This window comes from Primulina eburnea, chromosome 5, assembly GCF_022965805.1.
Source record: "Primulina eburnea isolate SZY01 chromosome 5, ASM2296580v1, whole genome shotgun sequence".
NCBI lineage: Eukaryota > Viridiplantae > Streptophyta > Magnoliopsida > Lamiales > Gesneriaceae > Primulina > Primulina eburnea.
The window spans coordinates 6,894,205-6,916,849 of NC_133105.1; the positions used below are offsets into that span (position 1 = coordinate 6,894,205).

Here is a 22,645-nt window from a genome sequence, read left to right on the forward strand (position 1 = left end):
TATACTCACCTTAGAGATTTTGGTAGACTTTTAATAAAATAAAATATCTTTCTCACTCATATATCTCTCTTTTTCATTCAAATACGACGCTTTTCTCCTCTCTAAAGATAAGTCGTGGGTTCCTCGAATTTCAGAGGTATGATTGAATTAAGCCAATTATTGTTGATTATCCAGAATGTAAAGTATCAACAGCTGCAGACCCCAGATATAAAACAAGAACACGATTTTGTGCATTCATGTGGTGGGAACTTTCAATTTTAGAAAAGTTCACAAAAGGCACTATAAACAAGTTATGAAACAAAACTTCATTCTAATATATTTTGCAGAATGTATTCGAGATTATCAGTACACTTATAAACTATAACCTAAGAAAACAATAACAAGATAAAAAAAATTCGCGAGGACAAGCTAAAAAATCCAGCTCTAAAAATATCATAGAGTATAGGACGGGACATCCATTGTTCCTACTATCTCATTATTATTTATTATCTCATATCTTACCATTTTGTAATGTTAAATTTTATTGTTTTTATTAACAAAAAAAGGAGAAAATTTTTGAAGAAATTAGGCACGGTATGAATCTAATTTATTGATAAACTTCTAATAATAATCAATTGAATTGGAAAATATTATTATACTTAAATAATTATATTTTATTCAAATAATGTCCAATATATATAAATTTCATCAGTAGTGTACATGAAGGCCTCGATTTATCAGTTTCTTAAAAAAAATATTATGTTTCAATTTCTATATTTCATTCTGTTGAAGTTAAGAAATTATCAACAATGGGTCATCATATATTGTACCGAGATGAACAAATTGGAGATAATTTAACAAAATATGTGAAAAAATGTATATACTTGTTAGCTTGTTATGAAAGTTTTTGTAGGAATTTATGAAATTTGATAATGTTTTGATTAGTTATTTATATATATTGATTAAATTTATGTATATGCTTAAAATAAAAATTTATTAATTAATTATATTGAATAGATATGAAGATTGAAATTTTGATTTTGTTAATTTGAATTGTGAATTTTTTTCATATATTAAACATATTTATTTTTTAAGTAATTAAATTTATTTCAAAGTGAAGATGTTATTTATGTTAAATAATTAATAGTTCAAAATATTTGTAAATATCTATCAAATTCTTGCAAAAAGTCTATCAAAATATTGCAAAAAGTCTACAAAAGTCCATGGAATTCTGATTACAAATCTGTGAGATTCTACAAAAGTCAATAAAAATCTACCAAATCCACGAAAATCTATTATTTAAAAAAGTCATTGAAAGTCATTAAATTTTAAAATCAATTTTTCATGGAAACCATTTATAATTTCAAATTTCTGGCTTTATGATTTTAAAAAAAAAATCAAAAATTCTAAATGTAGTTACGGTCGCCGCACATGTTCTACAGTGCCCTGGCCTGGAAAGATGGCGCACCCAAGTTAAAATGGTGATGCGTTCGCTCTGGTCGTCTGCTTTCATTGGATCAAGATAGAGACGAGCGTTTTAGGCGCACGCGACTACTTGGGCAAGTTTATACACGTGTAAGGATAGCAATAGGCCGGGTTCTAGATTAAATTATCCACGTGGGGTGGTCTAAGACCCGATCAAGGGAGTCTCGGGGAGGGGTCTGCAATTCGACGGACCTGTCCCTGACTCGCCTCATAATAAAATAAAAAATATAGGTGTGTATACTTATATATATATATATATATATATATATATATATATAATTTAAATAATTTTATTTCATAATGATGTGTTAAAATGAAAATATATAATTATATTTTTTATTTTATTATGAGTTGAATATAAATTAATATATTATTTTATAATATACATCTAAATCCCTATTTTTAGCTCAAAATATTTTATAATTTAAATAATTTTATTTTATAATGATGTGATTTTTTTATTTTATTATGAGTTGAATATAAATTAATAGATTTTTAACTTGCCATAATATTATTAATATAAATTTGTAATTTAATTTTTAAATGGTTTTTTATTTTATAATGATTAAAATTAATAAATTTAAAAATATATAAATATACAAATTAAATATATTTTTAAAATATATGCATAAATCTGCACGAGTAGCTCCCGAGCTACTCGAGCAGACTTATAAAATACTTGAGCTCAGCTCGATTATGAGCTCGATCTACTCGAACTCGACTGGAGCTCGATCAAACCGAGTTCGAGTCGAGCTACTCACGAGTAGCTCGATTCGTTTTCACTATAGATCTACCCCATTGACGTCCCTATATATATGATCTGCATGAGTTTCGATCGGTCCAAAGGAAGTTCAATATTTAATATAATTACATACGCAATTTTGGTTTGTAAACATGTTATAATTATTCAATTTTACTCATGAACAGTAAATCGGCCCAAAGAAATGTTGTCATTTGACATGTTAATTACTATCAGTGTTTGACTGATGCGCCATGATTTCACTCACAAGTTAATGTACGTCCAAAGATAGAGTATTAATGGAGTGTTCGGTATCCTGTTATGGGGTTTACATTATTTGAATTTATTGATTATTTTAAGTGGATAATTGTTGAGCATGTACATTCTGATTTTTTTATTCTCTATTCAGATTTGACTCCTGCAAATATATATCAAATTCATATGTTAAATGACTCAATTGTCCAATCATTGTCGACCCCTTAACCGGAGTCTTGCATGCTTTGTTTCTTTTGGGCCTCGTGTTCAACCCATTTTTCAATTTTTATTGTCAAAAGTTCTTATCTAGTTGGGATGTTCTTCTTGACACAAGCTTCCATGGCAAAAGCTTTTAAAACCTTCAGGATGTGAGTAGGGATAGCATCTGCAAGCTTGGAATGATGTTCAACCAACATATAATAGATTTGGAGGGCATATCCCTGACACTTGTTCTCACCTTTCACAGTAGCAACAAAGATCCCTAAGATGATGTTAGACCATTTGACATCAATTTTTGAGGTAACAGTGGTCATGACTAGATATTCTCAACCGTGAACGTGTTAAAAGCCCTAAATTTGGCCAATAGAGACTTGGCAAGTATGTCTGCAAGAAACTCGTATTCCACATTCATCTCTCGTTTCTTGTAAGTGGAACTAAGACAACCTCCAGACAACGAGTATCTTCATATCCTTGGCCACATTGTCTAAATTGGCATTCTTCTTATCATCATTGATCCACTCATATTATTGTTTTCCACCATCTAAGCTCCGTCTTTAGTTATAGAAATTGTTGTGTTAGCTTTGAGTATCTTCATGGGTCCATATGTGATGACATACCATATGTCATCATCATGGAAAGGAAAATGTGCTTATATACGAATTTTTCAATCATCATAATCTTCTTTTGAGATCATTGTAATCTTGTTAGAGGAATCTGTGGATATATTATCAAGGTTAAGAAAAACTCACTATGATATCACTAGTTAGGATCATGTTTATTATTTTAGAAATGATGAATAAACTCTGAAACTTTTTCTCAAAATATTTGATCTTGAGATGCTTCTTGAACCAGATTCAACATTTGTTAACTAAAAAGTCTTTTTCTCAACCGGACAAATGTGGCTGGACCACTTTAAATGATTTCAAAGTCCGGAAAGGTATGACTGGATTTGGATAATGATATAACCAAGTGACCAAGTTTTAACAATGTAAACTGAAAAATTAATAAATGGGTAAAGTAATAAATACAATAGTTTTTGGAAGTTCGAAGGCCTAATCCTTGTTTGTCTTTTCTTCTTCCACTTAGGAAGGAATTCAACAGTATAACTTAAACAACAATACAAAACTTTAAATATGAATCATTCGATTCAATCGAATCAACAACTATCAACAGTGATTGAAAAATGGCTTGAGAAATTGTGAAAAACACTGGTCGAGCCTTGATGATCTGTAATAAACTTGAATGTGAAGGCTTGTGAGCAGTTTAAGAATATTTCAAATAAATGTGCTCGAAGATCTTGAGAGATTGAGAGCTTGTAGACTTGTAAGTTATTTGTGGGATTGAAATGAATGAAGATAGTCGCTCTTGATTCTAATGTTAAAATCCTTATAACATTCGACTTTTTTTTTATCTGATGTAAAAACAACTTTGTCTCCATCCTTTTTTGATTAATTGTATGCTGTATTAAATGAGCGCCTTGCGAAAAAAGGTAACAAGCGGATCTGAAAATTCGATACTTAAAATAGAGAAGACTGCAACAATTCTATGTCTTATTAGGAGACATTCTGGTCTTCCGATGGCCTTGTTTCTTGTGTTGATTGGTCAAAAATATGTTTTGATGTAATCAAGATGATAGATAAAATTGCTTTGAACTTTGTGAAGTCCAGCTTGAAGACCAAATGCACCGAGATTTGCAGAGTCCGATTGAGCTTGAGAAAATCCGGTTTGATACTTAAATATTCTATCCTAACCATTTCGGCTAGACATATCATCTGGTTGAGCATTCATATATACAATATTGAATAGTTTGGTTCTAGAATGCAGTGTGGCCGCTAGACTTCTTGAACTCCGGCCTGGTACCTGTAAATACAAGAAAAAACGGTTGGATCCTATAACAATTAGATATTGCTTGTTGTAATATCCCAACCTTTTATCTTCCTATTGTCAATTATGTTATTCTATGGTTTGGTGTTATGGATATATGGTTAAGTTATTATTGATCATGGTTATTGATTTGGTTTATGAGTATAGTTGATGGAAGGGTTGGTATTGCATGTTATAGCATCAATATGGTTATTGCATTGCATTCATGGTTATTTATTGTATGGTTTTGGTATGGTTAGTAGATATTGTGTAGTTGAGGAGTTGTTGTTGTCATAAAGGTATAATATTGGGAATTGGATTGATGGTTTGGATGGTTTGAGCCAAATAGGTAATTGGGGTGCAGAAACGGTATGAAAATTTTGGTATCTGTTACGATTTTTAGCATAATGAATGGAATATTGATCCAAATGACATAAGGCCAATTGCATTAGAAAGCTAAGATCCAAGGCTACAACTTTCTTGTTTTGAGTTTGGTTCAAAGAGTTGAGGAAGATGAGTCAAAAGTGGCCCGAAGTGCGTTATGTATATCGTTGTTCTTGCACTGAAACATTTTGGTAGAATGGGCATAACTTTTTACTCAGACCTCCAAATGACCTGAAATTTGGGGAGATGCAAGAAAAGACATAGAGCTACAACTTTTATGTTTACCACTTTGGCTAATTCGGAAGAAAAATTGCAGTTTTGGCCCCTGGCAGTAGTTACACGGACCCCTACACGGGGTCCGGGTCTTGCCATGAAAAATGAGTGATTTCCCGAGTGTACACGGACCTTTACACGGAGGGGGGCACGGGGTCCGTGTCTGGGGCATATAAAACACATTTTTAAGAGTTTCTAAGCCAATAAGTTAGTCATTTAACTTATTTCTCTTGAATGCATCGACTTTGGGGGTTAGGGTTCTTCATTTCTTCTCTTAATTCCTTTCTTTCCAAGGTTTGAATCTTCAAGTTGGAGGTGTGATCTTCATATCCTCAAGAGCAAGTAATCAAGGTAAGGGAATTTATCTTTTGGGTATTTGGTTGAAGTGAAGGGAATAGTGGTTTAGGCTTGAATGATAGCTTATAGGTTGAAAATGTGAAGTTAATGGTATAATCTTGATCTTATGTTGTAGGATCAACTACCAAGAAGCTATCACAACAAGTTCTATTGGTTGTAAGTGAGATTTTTCCTTGAATGCATCTCATGGCCTATATGTATTATGAATGATGTTATTGTTCCTAGCTCCTTTAATCCATTGATTATATACTTGTTATGTAATGGTTCATTGATTGTAAGAAAATGAAAGGAATTTTGATGTCAATTGCTAAGTAAGGAGCTAGTTCTAATTCATGCACACCACATGTTTGATACAATGATTCAATGGTTCTTTTTATGGCTTGATAGTTATATGGTAGTGGTGGTGCTTTTAACACTTCTAAACCCACATAACGGAAGTTGATCAACATTTAACATGTAGAGTGACTGATTTTGACTGAAATGTACATGTATACCATCGACGGATGACTTATCATTGCCATACAAGGAAAATGAAAGAAATGGTTGATAGAATGCCATCTTATAATTGTTATCTATATATTCCATTGAATGATGGCATTTCCTATGGTTCTATTATAATGATTCATTTCTTTCCACTATTGTATATGTAATTGTTATTGAAAGTTCTGCTTACTGAGTTTTGTAAACTCATTCCAGTTATGTCATGTGATGCAGATAAAAAGGAATAGCGATGGAAGTGTCGAGGCATGGAAGGTGCATGTGCCAAAGCTTGGATAATTATATTTTGTTAAAATGGTTTTGAGTATTGCACCTTGGTTCATATTTTGAACAAGAAAATTATGTCACATCTTTTGTCAAACACTTGGTATTTATGGAGATGAGATTTATGTGTTTTTTGGAATGATTGGTTGTGGTAATGTTTATTCTGTTTGCTTGGGAATATTTGGTAAATCTATATTTAGGTGCAAACTTTGCCAAAATTTTATTAATTATTACTCTTCTCCAAATCTTTTATAAGGCTTCCGCATTATAGCATTTATAATTTAATGTCATGGGTTAAGGGTGTTACACTTGTTATCACCAAAAGCAAGGAGTTATAAACCAACAAGTTGCCTTTGAACGGAAGGTTTGGATTTGATGAAGTATTTGATGAGAAGATTTGAAACGACTCCATGTTGGAAAGAATTTGAAGTCCACCACAATAAGTCAAAAATAACTATCCGGGACTTTAAATCAATTGCTAAGTGGATTTACCGAAACAAACCAATGAATTTGAAACCCTTGACTTCAAATCTATCAATCCAAATGCAACATCTGCACTTAAATGAGAGGATTTGGTTTGGAATGAATAATTTGATTTGATAAAGAATTTGAATGGTGAATTTGAAATGAAACTCATCTCGGATGTATGTCAAATATACCATAATTATTATTACATCCATTGTTTTAAAATTGGACTGGACTGACCATTTCGACCGGGAATCAATCATGGTTCTGGTCTGGAAGACCAAGCCTATAAACCTTTTTAGAGATCTAATTGGTCAAAATGGTCAAGTACTAGTCGGACCGGTCAGGAACCGATGGACTGGTTAAAAATCGACATTGCAAGTTCGCCCTTTTTTTAAAATTTTTAATTTTATTACTTTTTATTTTTTTTCTAAAAAAAACTTTCTTATATTTAAAATTTTATTTTTGGTCATATATATGAATATTTTAAAAAATATTAATATATAACTAAATATTATTATATGTATATTGGTTCTATTTTAAACTTTGATAAATATATTATTTTATTATTTATATACACAATTAAGATATTTAAAATTTACATATATATTATTAAATTTTATAATATAACAGTTTTTTGGTTCGACCGTCCGGTTGAATCGATCCAACCGGTTGAACTATTTTTTAATATAGACTGGTTCGAACATCAGCTTTTGGTTATAAAAACATTGATTGCATCTAATGGATGAGTAAGAGTTGAATTTGAAATCTACCGAACATAAATTCATCCAAACAATCAAATGAATTTACAATCCATGAATTTGAAATCCATAACTTCAAAATTCTTTCATCCATGTGCAATCTAAAATTTATTAATTTACATAATGATGGAGGTAAGAAGACGAGATTCAGGAATTTGGGTGAGAAGAAATGTTCATGGAAAACACACACGCGCACACACACATATGTTCGTAGATACTCATAAAAAATATTCATCGATGTGATGACGAATTCAACAATGTCTAAACTCTTCAAAAATGATAGATGTTGTTGATCAATTGAAATAATCATTGCACCAAATATTTGAGTGGCGGGGAGCATTAAAAAAATATAGGATCCGAGTTATAATTACGTATATCAACAAAATATTTTATTTACAACTTTGATCAGAACAATTATTGCCCGGATCTTAATTTTTTAATAATTATAAAATTTTCTACCGATTCAACGAAATTGGGAACCCAACATTTGAGATATATATATAATAATTAATCAGTTTGTTATATATATATATATATATATATATATATATATATATATATATATATATATATATATATATATATATATATATATATATATATATATAATAATAATTCATCAGTTTGTTATATTAACGTATTTGTTTCCATTCTTTTTCTGTTAGGATTGGAAATCTTATATTTTACGTATCTATATGATTGAGTCATTGTGTTTCCTAAATAGTGTACAAAGAAATGATTCGAATTAGAGATGTTAATGGGGTGGGTATGGGGCGGGTTTGGCTAAACCTAAGACCTTCTATTTGAAAAAACTTTGATTCATTACCCGCCCCACTCCGATTAAATATTCTTCAGACCCACCCCACCTCGAATATGAAAAGAGGCTGGGTAGACACGTGAGACCCGATTTTTTTTTTAAAATAAAAAAGTAATATTTCTTCTCACATGACTGAATTATAAACAGACAAACCTCTAAATACAACATTGTAGAAAATTAATTCATGTCTTCGACCACACTTAATAATAACAAACAAAGTATTTTCACGACATAAATAACTACATAAAAAAAGAGTTACTAGCTCTCCAAAAAAATCTTGACATTCACAAAAATAAGTCATAACATAATTTAAACATATCAATATAAAATCAGCGAGTAGGCAATATTTCAGACACATTCTTCGGGATCATTTTCCTCTTCATCAAGAATGGTGGGACAAGTTGGTAAACTACTCGAAAAAGTAACTACAAAATTAAATAGAGAAAATACATTGAAAAAATAAAACTGTAATTTCAAATTGTAAAAAAATGTAATTTAAAGAGAGATAATACAGTAAAAAAATTAAAATGAAAGTACAATAACAAAATAAAACTTTGATTTATTTACCTTTTACCTCACCCCACAACCATCTTCGCGAGCACATCAATGCCTCCAAAGTCGTTGGATTAAGTCTACTAAGATGAGAACCTATTCTTCCAGTATTGCTAAAAGCATATTCAAATGCAAAAGTTGACGTTGAGGTGAGCTACTAAAAAAATGAAAATCAATAAAACTAAAACCTAGAATATTTATATCCACATATATGGGGCGGGTATTATAGGACCCAGACCCATCCCATATCCAGACGGATCTGAAAAATTGGATCCGAGACCCGCCCCATGACCCATTTAGTATGCCCAACCTCATACACACGGGTCCATTGCGGGTCTAGGTAAAATTCGGACCCATTGATATCCCTAATTCGAATCATTATTATATGACTCGGACATGTTCTGAAAAAGTCGAGGTATCGTGAATTGTTTGTTGACAAGGATAAAAACAGAGAAAACCTCTTAAATTATTCCAATAAATCTTAGACAAATAAGAATTCTGAATCGAATCTCTTTGGAGTCTTATGATATCTTCCACCGTCCACAGTTATTTTAGATTGGTAAACTTTTTAAAATTTATAATTATAATATTTAATTAAAAAAGCCCAGTTATTTATGTAATATTGATACTTTTGCATAAGAATCTTATATATTTTAGAATCATGTAACATGTTTCTTTCTATATATTTATCAGAATCTTGTCACTTTTTTAGAATCATATTGCTCTGAATTTAAAATTTTGTTTGAAATTCGAATGAATAAATGAAATAATATTTTTCACATGTTACCAACAACTTGAAAGATTAGCTTGTTTATAACAATTTTATCATACATCAATAATATTTATTTATTCAATATTTCATATTAAATCTGTATATACAGCAATACTTGTCATCTTTCTGATGCAGGTTATATGCCAATAACGAAAAACAGAAGAATATAAAAACAATTTTAAGAGAACAAGGTTATTTAGCTCATTTCCAATAATGGTGTGCTATTATTTTGAAGGGAGTTTCTCTTGCCACTTTGCGTTGTTAAATATTTGACCTTCATCCTCAATTTCATCAGGGAAGAACAACCATTCTCTAAGCTAATTTATCAAGCAAGTGACCCAGTGACGATAGTGTAACTTATCAAACTACCTAAGCCTCTAATTATCCTACAAAATTTATTTCTCTTTACGAGTTGGAGAAAAGAACACAAAGAGATAAGAGAAGTCAACACTACTCTACCATGTACCGCCATTTGCTCAGGGTCAAACCTTGAAGATACTTTGTTCCCATGCTGCTCTCCAGCGTATTGAATCTTATAGGCTGTAAGCGAGAAGAATGTACCCTGAAAATTATTGCACTGTTTCGATAATATCTTCCAATTCTAATCGTGGAAATCCTGATAAGGAGAGGATCCACTTGAAGAATCACTTTCATAGGGTGTGGTCTCCTTAGGAGACGTGGGAAGTGATTCTTTCGACTGCAACAATAACCTGACATAGAAACAACAGTTAGCATGATTTTCATCAAAAAGACAATGAGAGTCTTGTCGAATTGAGATATTATTAGAAGAATTGAGTTGAACCCTGAATAATTACATGTTTAGACACTACCACTGGATTTTATTTGCCTACAAAACAAAGATATATAGCAGATAAGATAAAGTCTAAGGAGAGTGACGGGCACTAACCTTTCTGTCCCCTAGAGCGGAACTTCTTAGTGTGCCGTCTAATTAACCTTTTAGCTTTGGTTATAGTTAGCTGTCTGGCAAATGGAGAGAACTCTGCATCACTTTCACTCCAATCCACATGGAGCTCACTCTCTGCTTCACCCCTCATAGTCCGTAAAACAAAAGCCCTGGCCTTGCGACGCTGAGAATTGAAAAGGCCCCTAACAGAGGTAACAAATCCATCGCCTGCCCCATCACCAGTACGTTTTGGCCACGATATTGGATGCTTATCAGATTTTTCAGCCGAACCTCCATCGCTGTCGCTGAGATTGAGATAATTTTCTGTAACGGTAACACCAGTTGAATGTGCTTTATCTTTAAACTTCTTCCCCTACAAATAACACCAATACCAGCATGAAATCTCGTTGAGGTAAAACCTTATCTGGCATACCAATTATTTAAGACAGTTCCTGTGTGATGAAAAACTAGAGCATTTATCTTTTCTGCTCAAGCAGCGCACAACCAATGCTTTCAATCAGTCATAACCAATATATATCATGCTTGTGTGGGCAGGTTTACACATTTGAATGGGGGTATGCGTGTTTTCTGGTGGATGGAAAAACTTTTCGCCTTTTCAGTTGAAAACTTATAATTAACAACATTTCCGTCATTTTAAGGATCGATATAATGCTTGTACACCGGGTATATGTGTTTGTGTGAGAGATTTCTAGATAACAAATAAGCAGAGATAACAAATAAGCACACACAATTTACCTGCATGCCCGTGACAGATTTTAGAACTCCCCAAATAATATGCTTTTTAACACGAGAGAACAACCGCCTCCAAGTTCCGGTAAACTCAACACGATGGAATGTGTCCATCAGCAACCTTAAGTCACTTACCGCGAATCTTGATCCTTCATAGGTAACTAGCAGCTCAACCTACACCATGGTGATGCTTAAGTAAGATAGAAAGAGACAAATAGAAGGAAAAACGAACAATGGACAAAAATCTTAGAGAACCAACCTGACTAATCTTGATATTGTGAAACTCCCTCAGTTTTCGGTGTCTGGACCTTTTCTCATCTTGAATTTTAGCCACCTTTTTCTCATCATGAGAGGACCGACCAGGTTTGACTACTTTGATCTCCTTCAGTTTATTTTTAATGGGCTCATCATGCTGGTCAAGAATAGCAAGAGGCCCACTTTTTGTTGAAGTGTGCAATTGTAACACCAGTTCATCGGCAACAGATTCTGCCACATTTTCTTCCCAAGTTTTATCAAAGGATGACGTTCTTCTTAATTCTGGGGTTGAATCACCAACAATGTTTGCTTTTAGATTCTGAAGCTTTGATACCTGTGCACAAACATGCATTGCAAGGAACACTCAGATAATCTGCATTGTCTTTATGTTGGCACTCAAATAATCAGCCAACCCTGTGGACAATTTGCATTTGTTACTTGGGAGTGCCAACATATGAATCCACTTGTCCACAAGCTACTGGCTATAGAATTTTACCGTGTCTTCCATGTTCCCCATTTCAACAACACGCATAATTAAGTGATACTCCTTATTGGTTGTGACATGGATAGTTGAGGTGTTGAAATGTATGGGATTTCAATCTAGCTCCATTGCGGAGTTTGACCATGTAAATTCTCTCTCTCTCTCTCTCTATCACTAATCACTAGTAAATTAAATGGATGAAATAAATGAGCCACAGCCGTCCTACTATATTTAAGGAGATTTTGGGGCTTTGTCGGGATCTGAATTTGGTCAACTTTATTTATTAGAGGTGGTTGAGAGGCTTTTGGATTCTTCCTTCTTGTCGTACCCTAATAGTACTCATTATTATAGCTCAGGCCTTGGCGATTCTCGTGGGTATAATCGTTTTCATCTTGTAAATATCAAGTAAGTTGAAAATATGGAAACATGCACAAACAAAACATATCCACCACTAAAATTTGGGTGAAGTTGAAGGCAGCGTCAACAGATTATATACAAGCCATCGATGCATCTGACAAAGTCATTATTGGTCGGTTTCCTCTGGCAAACTGCTCTGTAAATTTGCTAACTTCGGTTTGAGAGAACGAGTATTTCGGAAGGAAGTTAAATCTTATTCATAATAAAAGAGTACATTGCTTAGTTAACATGACAAATCAATTGATAAGAAACTTGATCTCATTTAAAATTTAAACTTTACAATATATAGAAAGTTACCTAATAAACTAAAGAACCTATTATTTTAAACTCAAATATCCAACACTCCCCTTAAATTGAGTGATATATGTCAATCATGCCCAACCTGAACATCAAGTCTTCAAATGTGGGTCGAAATAAAGCCTTTGTTATGACATCTGCAACTTGTGATTTGCTATGAACGTAGTTAACTTTCAAGATGCTCATCTCAACTTTTTTACCGATGAAATGACGATCGATCTCAATATGCTTAGTACGATCACGATGAACTGGATTCTTGGCAATGCTTATAGCTGCTCGGTTGTCACACTTTAGTTCGATTGTCTGATGTCCTTCCAATTTCAACTCAGTCAACACTATTTGGAGTCACATTCCTTCGCAAATCTCGTTGGCCAATGACAGAAATTCTGCTTCTGCACTACTTCTTGCTACCATTGTTTGCTTCTTGCTATGCCATGTTACTAGGTTACCCCAAACAAATGAGCAATACCCAGATGTAGATCGTCTAGTAGTTAAAGATCCTGCCTAGCCTACATCACTGTATACTTGTATATCTCTTGGGGTGGTTCTGCGGAAACACAATACCTTGCCAGGGGACCCTTTTAGGTTCAATACCCTAAAAACAGCCTCCACGTGTTACTTTGTCGGATTTTTCACGATCTGACTTACGAATCTTACAGCAAATCCAATATCTGGTCTTGTGTGAGAGAAATATATCAACTTGCTTACTAATCTTTGTTATATGCTTTGATCTGGTCACTGCCATTCCCAAGAAATATTTTAAGGTTCCAAGATCTTTCATCTCAAATTCCTTTGAAAGCAGTCGCTCAATCTGAGTGATTTCCTCTTCATAATTTCCAGTGATCACAATATCGTCAACATAGATAATGATAACAGAGAATCTATCTGTGTTGGAAGGTTTAACAAACATAGTGTGGTCTGATTGGCACTGAAGATGCCCATTGTCTTTCAGTACTTTAGTGAACTAGTGAAACCAAGCCCTAGGCGATTGTTTTAGGCCATAGAGATATTTCTTCAACCTATATTCATGTAGATTTCCTCGTCCAGGTCCTCATTTAAGAAGACATTCTTGACATCTAGCTGGTATTGAGGCCAATCTAAATTTGTGGCAGTGGATAGGAACTTTGTTCAGCATAGCTACTGGTGCGAAGGTTTGTTGATAATCAATCTCATATGTCTGGGAATACCTTTTGCTACCAGACGTGCTTTAAACTGTTCGATGTTTCCATCAGCTTTGTGCTTAACAATAAAGAGCCATTTGCAACCAGCTACACTTTTTCTAGGGGGAAGGTTTGTGATCTGCCAAGAATAGTTCTTTTCAAGGGCACGAATTTCATCAACGATAGCTATTCTCCAATGTGGATTTTGGAGAGCTTCATTGATGCTTGATGATACCTGTACTCGATCTAAATTCACAACAAAGGTACGAAATGCAGTTGATAAACTATCAAATGTGACAAAGTTACTTATCGGATTTGGGTGCATGTTCTGACCCATTTTCTCGATGCAATAGGTAAATCATTAATTTCATGTTGTATTTTGTGGGTCAGAGCTCGGTATAACTTGAGTGTGATTCAGAGAATCTGGCGTCAAGGAAATACTCTGGGTTGGCTGATTATGTGTGTTTTCCTGAGAATTCCCAAGATGGAGTGGTGATTTTCTCCGAGAATACACATGTTCAAAAGGTGGAATAAGATTTTCAGGATTAATCTGGGGTTATCTTGTTGAGAGAATTTTTTTTTATAAGAAACATTATTTTATTAATGATATGATAAGAACAAATTACGTCAGTGGACTAATGGTCCACTACATCATGAAGTACATATTACGAAGGGTGTTTTAATGATACACAAAATCCCAATCTCGCAATATATCTAATATCGAGACATTCTTGAAGTCATGATGAGTGCTGATCCACATAGCTACTGTGATCTTGATTTTTTCCCAACAAAATTCTCTAGTTTCTTCCTTCTCATAAAAAATTCTTCTATTTCTTTCCAGCCATACTATCCAGCATATGCAATGAACCACGACCTACCAAAAATTTCTTCCCAAATAATAGTTAGGTCGTGAATGGACAATGGATGAGTATATGATCCTGAGTTTCTGTTTCGTTTTAACGGGAGGCCATGGATGTGTGTCGAACGTATCAGTTTCTTCATTCTCATCAAAAAATTTTTTGTTAATTTTTCCCCTTGCCCTCCCGTTAATCATAACAAAAAATGATACGTTCGACACACATCCTTTAATCCACTTTCTCCATCTCCCTCCAAACCCCTTTTTCATCAAAACAAAATCCAAGAATTCCCAATTCACATTGTCATAAGCCTTTTCGAAATCCACCTTAATCACCCATCATTTCTTCTTCTTCCTCATTCCCTCTTCGAGTAGTTCATTCGCTGTAACGCCACAATCTAGTATTTGTCTTCCCTCAATGAAAGCATTCTGAGATTCTGAAATTGTCTCTGAAATCACCTTCCCGATCCTCGTAGTTAAGACTTTTGCTATTATTTTATACAAGCTTGTTGTAAGGCTAATCGGTCTGAAATCCTTCACTTTGATAGATTCTTTTTTTTTCCGGATCAAACAAATATATGTTTCGTTGGTTACACTATTTACGATTGCGGTGCGAAAGAAATCATCGAAAAACTTCATTAAATCTTTTTTAACTATATCCCAACATTCTTGAAAAAAAGCCAAAGTGAACCCATCAGCCCCCTGACTGTTACCCCCATCCTTTCTGATTAGGGGAATGCCCAAGAAATATACACCTAAGAGAAAAATGATCAAGCTTTCCCCAATGCTGGGAATGAACATGTACGAAAGCTGTGCAACCAAAAATGCGCATTCGAATGTGATGTAGTAGGTGGGAATTGGGGTAAAACTCAAGTAATGTTTAAATAGGTGTTTTGAAGGTAAGGACACGTGAAGGCATCCTATTGATAAGATAAATGGCAGTGAGGATGGCGTCACCCCAATAATGATGAGGGACATGACGAGAGAACAACATGGATCGAACAACCTGAAGGAGATGGCAATTTTTTTGTTCGGCGATACCATTTTGCTGAAGTGTGTCAACGCAAGAACTTTGATGAACAACACCTTTACTTATCAAGAAATCACCTAAGACAGAGTTTAAGAAATCTTGAGCTCTGTTAGAGCGGAGGATCTGAATATTGGTTGAGAGTATTGTTTGGATCATGGCGAGGAATGATTTAAATATCGAGGAAGTTTCACTCTTCTCCTTCATGAGGAACACCCACGAGAGACGCATATGATCATCTACAAATAATAGAAACCAACGCATTCCCGTTATATTTTTGGCACGCGAAGAGCCCCAAATATCACTATGAATTAAAGCAAATGATTTGGACGGAGTATATGATTGTTGTTTGAAAGTGTGACGCACATGTTTGGATAGCTGACACACATCACAATGAGGGAAAAATGAACTTTTATTATCAAATAAATGCGGAAACAATTTTTTAAGATACATAAAGTTTGGATGCCTAGTCGAAAGTGCCACAACAGAAGTTCACTTTTCTTATTGGACTGAAAAGCAAAAACGAGAACACCAGGAGTTGAAGGCTTCGGGACGAGTTTCATCTTGAGAAGGTACAGGCCCGCGCAATGATCAGCACCGCCAATCGTACTCCCCAAGGCTAGTTCTTGAAAAACACAAGAGGTAGAAGAAAAAATAGTGGTGCAAGTCAGATCTCGATTCAACATGCTAACCGACAACAGATTGCAATGAAGAACAAGAACAAACAAGACATCATTTAATTGCAAAGTAGATGACAAACATATGGAGCCCGACCCGAGCACCTTTGTGCAAGAACCATCTGCTACTGGAACCGATCGAAGGACAAAAAAAGGGCAGTATGATGTAAACAAATCCAATTGACCAGTCATATGATCCGACGCCCCTGAATCAATGATCCACGATCGTGAAGAAACATGGTGTGATGAAATGCAAGAAAACTATCACCTTGGACAACAATACTTCCTTATCCTATGTCACTTTTTTTATGGCACCTGGGTCTGCTGGCGGAATAGCTTTTGGAGGACATCCAATTGGGCGCTAGTGAAAGTCATTGACTCACTGGAAGAAGGATCAGCAACTCAGACAGTAGCATTAGCCTGACGTTCTCAAACAGGCTTCCAATCCGCAAGCTTGCCATGAATTTTCCCACAAGAATCGATGTTGTGATTAGGTTTCTTGCATATTTCACACCAAAGTCGTCCTGGAACATATCGTCTTTTCATGGACGTAGACAAATGTCCATCCCGTGTAGCAGAATGCACAGAGTCAAGTGGGAATGATGGGGCTTGGCGCTGTAGAGTGAAGGCGGAACCATAAGGGGTTGAGGAAATGTGCTGCGAAGAACCCCTGTCTGACCACCGAGAAGGCAGATCGAAGGCTTGGTAATGGCTTTGTGCTCAGGATCTGACCATGGACATCATCGAGATCTCGATTTAAGCCCATCAAGAATTTGAATACATGCTTACTTTCAACAATTGAGCGATAGAGTTTCTCGCACTTGGTGCATGTCCAATGGAATTCTTCTATGAGATCAATTATCTGCCATTGTCGAGTCATGGAAGAGAAGTAGTCAGCAAACGAGCTTTCGTCCTGGCGGAGATCGTGCACAGTTGATTCAATGGCAAAGAGCTCGGCTGTGTTATCTTTGCAAGAATATGTCTCTTACCGCATCCCAAATATTTTTTGCAGTCGAGTAGAGAAGAATATTTTAGCCAATTTCAGGAGTCATTGAATTAATCAACCAAGACATGACTAGGTTGTTTTCTGCCTTCCAAGTTTTGAACGTGACATCGCCCGAGTTAGGTCATGTCGCACTGCCCAAGAGGTGATCTTCCTTGCCTCGTCCATAAATGTACATGAGGACAGATTGTGACCAAGACAAAAAATTCCAGCCTGTAAATTTGTGGCACGTGATGGAGAGAGGACAAGCATCGGCCATGATTTGGGTCATGCTCACCGCCGCTGATGAATTGGCGGTGGTATAAGCCGTACCGTACTTCGTCATTGGCCACACCCACGCTCTAATACCATGTGGTTTGAGAGAAAATGAGTATTTTGGAAGGAAGTTAAATCTTACTCATAATAAAAGAAAGCATTGCTTATTTATACATAACAAATCAATTGATAAGAAACTTAATCTAATCTAACCTTAAACTTTAAACAGTAGATAGAAAGATAGACTAACAGACATATCCTTATTTTAAATTCAAATATCCAACACTGACAAACCTCGAGGGATTCATAGAGGACAAGTTTTCCCAAGTCTAATCTTGAAAGGTGATCAGGAAGCTTAGTGATCTTTCCTTCTGTATCTTTCTTAAGGTAAGACCATTGATTGTTTATTTTTGGATTAAAATTGATGTTATATAATTCATGAACAAAATTCTTTTTCAATAAAATTATTTCACCAAATGACTAAACATATACATGATTATTGCAACTTTAAGAGACTCACTTGCAGTGCATCATCTTGAATGCTGCCAGATTGGTTAGTTAAAGATATTGCAGAGAGGGTAGATGTGCTTGATTTGGAAACATCAACATCTTTTGTTGTATGGGAGCTAGATGAAGATGCCTCTTGAGCTGTTGACCCTTTCTTTCCGCGCCTTGCACCAGCTGTCGTCGAAACCTTCCATACTTCCTATACATCACATAGAAATACAGAGATATTAAAAGTTTTTTTCGGAAAGGTAAGTATCCGACTGAAAGTTTCAAGAACATATTTATGCAAACCTGCCGCCTTTGGGAGTCTTGTTCTTCTTCAGGAAAGAAATATTGCCACATCAATCTGTAACATGTCTCAGTCAAATGTATCTTTAAAGGGTAAATTTCCACCTATACAGCAAGATAGAATCTTGTTATGCACGAAAAATGAAAACTAGTCCTCTACCACATTTCAAATTCTGTTTCATTTAACAAGTAGAAATTTAAAAGTCAAAGTGACTCCATTATTCATATATGTCAAACAAAAGCTGCTAAATTTTTAAGAAACTGTTGTACTCTTTCTCCATGCAACTGACAGTGACAGACACTACTACCATCCATTCCACGGAAAGGATGGATTCAGCAGTCCATCTTAGTCACTTCCAAGTTTATTCTCTGCTATAACATAAAATATGCTATTTCAACTCACTACCATCATCTGGAGTCAGACACAAGCCCTCACAAGTTACCAAAGAAGATCAACTTTCGTTGATGCAATACTTATATGGTGAGACCGGTTTCACTTGTAGGACACTATTATTTAACGAAAAATAACATCATCATCATCATAGCACATTCCTGCTAGTTGCGGGATCAGCTACATGAATATTAGTTCTCCAAACTAAGTGATTTTCCTATATGTCATCTCTTAAACCAAGATCCATGAACCACCTTCATCAAAGTTTTTAACTTCCATTAACTTGTCAATCTAAGATAAGCCGGATTAGGGCCATGTTTGGCCTCCTCTTCACACGGCCAAACTATGTTAGATGTCTCTCTCCGATCTTACCTTTATGGGGGCTACACCTAAATAGTTCATTAGCCTCTCATTCCTAATTCTATCTTTGCACGTTTTGCTACACATCCATCTTAACATACTAATATCTACAACCACCATTTATTGCATATGCAATCATGTGGTGGCCCAACACTCCGAGCCATAAAACATAGCTGGTCGAATAATAGTTTCCTTTCAATCGTGCAAGCATCCTTCTATCACATACTCCTGATATCATCCTCCATTTCATCCACCCTACTTTAATCTTATGGTCTATATCCTCTCTAAATATATCTTAAATAGTGAAAAGCTTTACACTCTGGGACTTCTCGGCCGTAAGTCTCAATTGGACTATCTATTTGTCTAGATTTATAACCAAAGTTACAAGCTAAATATTCTGTTTTTGAGTGACTAATTCTACAACCTTTACTCTCAAGAGCTTCACGTCATCAATCTAATGTTTTATTTATATCTTCTTTAGTTTCTTCTATCAGGAGAATATCATCTGCAAATTTTTTTTTTTTTTGATAAGAGACATATTTTATTTATTCAATCAGAAAGGTTTTACAATGTACGGATAAGAAATCCGTTTTAAAATTTTAAAATTGAACACCAAACTACAATATAACGATCATGAGAAGACGTAATTCCAATTCCTGGCTAAGTCTGAGACACTTAAGTGTCGAAACTCCTGGCTTAAAGTCATCCAACATGCAACCCTGAATTTTATCGAATCCCATAGATCGTCTTCGGAATGCGACATCTCTTCAAATATTCTTGAGTTCTTTTCCAACCAAATCGACCACAATATGCAATGAACTATGATAAACTAGAACCGCATATGTTTCCTCCCTTTATGCAAGCTCGGTTCCACAATCAGCATGTCCTTTGCCTTTTCCGGTAAATTCCACACCAGCTCCAACTCTTTGAATGCCTTCAGCCAAATCTGAGATGAGAAAGGGCAATGAAGTAGTAGATGATCCTGATTTTCCTCATCCCTATGACAAAAACAACACCACTGAGGACGTAGCGCGCAAGCTGGCCATCTTCTTTGCACCGCATCACAGGTCTGTAACTTCTCCAATGCCACAATCCACGAGAACACTTGCACCTTTGGTGGGACATGTATACTCCAGATATTGGAACAATAAATGAATGGATTCGAAATAGTAGGAGGAAAAAAAGAGTTATAAAAAGATTTGACTGAAAACACCCCTGAAGGTTCCCCCAACCACACTCTATAGTCCTCTACTCCCCACTCCAATCGAACAGTTTGTAAAACCCCCAGAAGAGTACTGAACTCAATCTCTTCACGCTCGACAAAATTCCTTCCAAACCGCACATCCCATTGAATAGGAAGGTTTCCAGTACTAGTGACCACATCGACAAAACTTAAGATTGGTTTGTTTTTTAAAGTGCATAACTCAAATAATGAAGGAAAACGCTCTTTGAAGGAGACCCCCCCCACCCACACATCCTCCCAAAACCGAATCGAGTTACCCTGTTTAAGCACCCCCTTAACCAAATGATGAAAAGCCGGGAACGATCGAGAAATACCTTTCCACGAACTACGGAAGGTAGAAATCCTCGCCAACCCCAAATCCCAACCGTTATCTTGAGTACCATATATGCTGGAAATTACTTTCTTCCACAGAATATCCCTATCCACCGATCCTCTCCACCACCATTTGCCAAGTAAAGCCATATTTCTTAATCGGATGCTTCCCAAACCCAGTCCCCCTCTTTCCTTGTGTTTGCACACTTGATCCCAACCTACTACATGACACTGCCTATCCCCGTCTGCCCCGTCCCAAAGAAAATTCCTCATCATTTTCTCCATCATCATCCCCACCTTATCCGGCAGCTCATCCATAACCAAAGCAAAGAGGTAAGAGCTTAAAGTCGATCCTTGATGTAGTTCTATTGCCACAAGAAATTCACATGACATTCCTCCAACAGATCCTAACATTCGTTACGACACCTTCATACATATCTTTAATGATCTTGACGTAACATTGAGGCACATGCTCTCTTCTAAGTAATCACTAGATTAACTTTGTAGGCACTCTATTATAGGCTTTCTCTAAGTCGATAAATACCATTTGCAAGATCTTCTATTATTCTTTATATTTTTCTATCATTTGTCTGATCAAGAAAATAGCTTCTATTGAATACCTACCCGACATAAAACCAAATTGGTTATCTAATAGAGTAATGATACTCTTAAGTCTCCACCATATCACTCGCTCCCATAACTTGGGCTACAAGTAAAACTTCACTGCAACATAAGTATACAACAATGACTTTCCAGTAATGATGACCTACATAACGAGCCATGGAACTGAGACTAGCAGTTTAACTGATGTCGTGAATGGATGTGGTACAGTTTTGGCGATATTACACATCAGCAAAATAAGATTATGTTTTTCTATATATAAAAGAATTCATTACTGTGCTGACCTGGAATAATTCAAGAGGGGAGTTTCCGTCCTTGGAAGATCCTTGCTTAGCATCCACACGAAGCATCACTTGTCTGCATTCAAGATGACATAAGCAGCATCTCAAACTTTTGATTTATTCCATCAAACTTTTGGGGCTTTTCGAATGCCTTACTGAATCGAACGAAATTCATAAATATAAAAAATCATGCCATATCACCATCATGAACATAAACCGTAAGCAGTAGTTTTAAGTATCTGTTTTTCTTATGCATACAAGAGTGGGCGATGCTCACAATGAGAAAAAACATATTCCAAGTGATATGGACTAGGATTAAACGAAGAGTGACTCTGCGTTAGTTCAACCGAAATGGACATTTCTGTTTTGTATCTTTTATGCAAGAATGTCAATCCAAAAATTTCATCATGTAAAACTATCACAAACTGCTCCACATCAGAGAGCTAATATTTCGATAACACGTGAATTTAGTAAACTTGGAGTGACTTTCGGGACAAAATCTTTCATGAAATTAAAACTAAGCCAATCATAAAAACAGAAGTTGGAACAAGGGATGGTATGTAAGAAAGCAACAAGAAAAGTAAACCAGAAATGAAAATGACCAAAAAAGATATTCACAAAAAGAAATGCATACTTTCCCCATTCAGAAGGAGGATTCCACGCAGACAGAAGCATGTCAGACTTCGCATTCGGAAGACAATTTCTTACAACAAAGTACTTTGTTGTAAACTTAGCAACACCGACATCCTTGTAATCCCGGTCAAAATCATAGATCTGCACCAAGAGATATTTTCAGATAGGATCTTCTATTACAAGGATAATGAATAGTTCTAATAAGATCTAATGTAAGTATTTTATACAACAAAATAATATAAGT

At 35.2% G+C, this 22,645-nt stretch overlaps 1 protein-coding gene across 1 annotated transcript in view; it reads right to left on the reverse strand.

Moving 5' to 3' along the window:
• Positions 1-9,937: 9,937 nt before the first annotated feature.
• Positions 9,938-22,645, reverse strand: part of LOC140832784 (protein SABRE-like) — a 44,154-nt gene continuing 31,446 nt past the window's right edge. Inside the window, exons 16-23 of the mRNA XM_073196977.1 lie at positions 22,403-22,542; positions 21,772-21,844; positions 18,564-18,665; positions 18,286-18,471; positions 11,597-11,926; positions 11,344-11,511; positions 10,591-10,960; positions 9,938-10,393 (exon numbers count right to left, since the gene is read on the reverse strand). Coding sequence (XP_073053078.1) covers positions 10,134-10,393; positions 10,591-10,960; positions 11,344-11,511; positions 11,597-11,926; positions 18,286-18,471; positions 18,564-18,665; positions 21,772-21,844; positions 22,403-22,542 — 1,629 coding nt within the window. The 3' untranslated portion in view covers positions 9,938-10,133. The remainder of the gene's footprint in view (positions 10,394-10,590; positions 10,961-11,343; positions 11,512-11,596; positions 11,927-18,285; positions 18,472-18,563; positions 18,666-21,771; positions 21,845-22,402; positions 22,543-22,645) is intronic.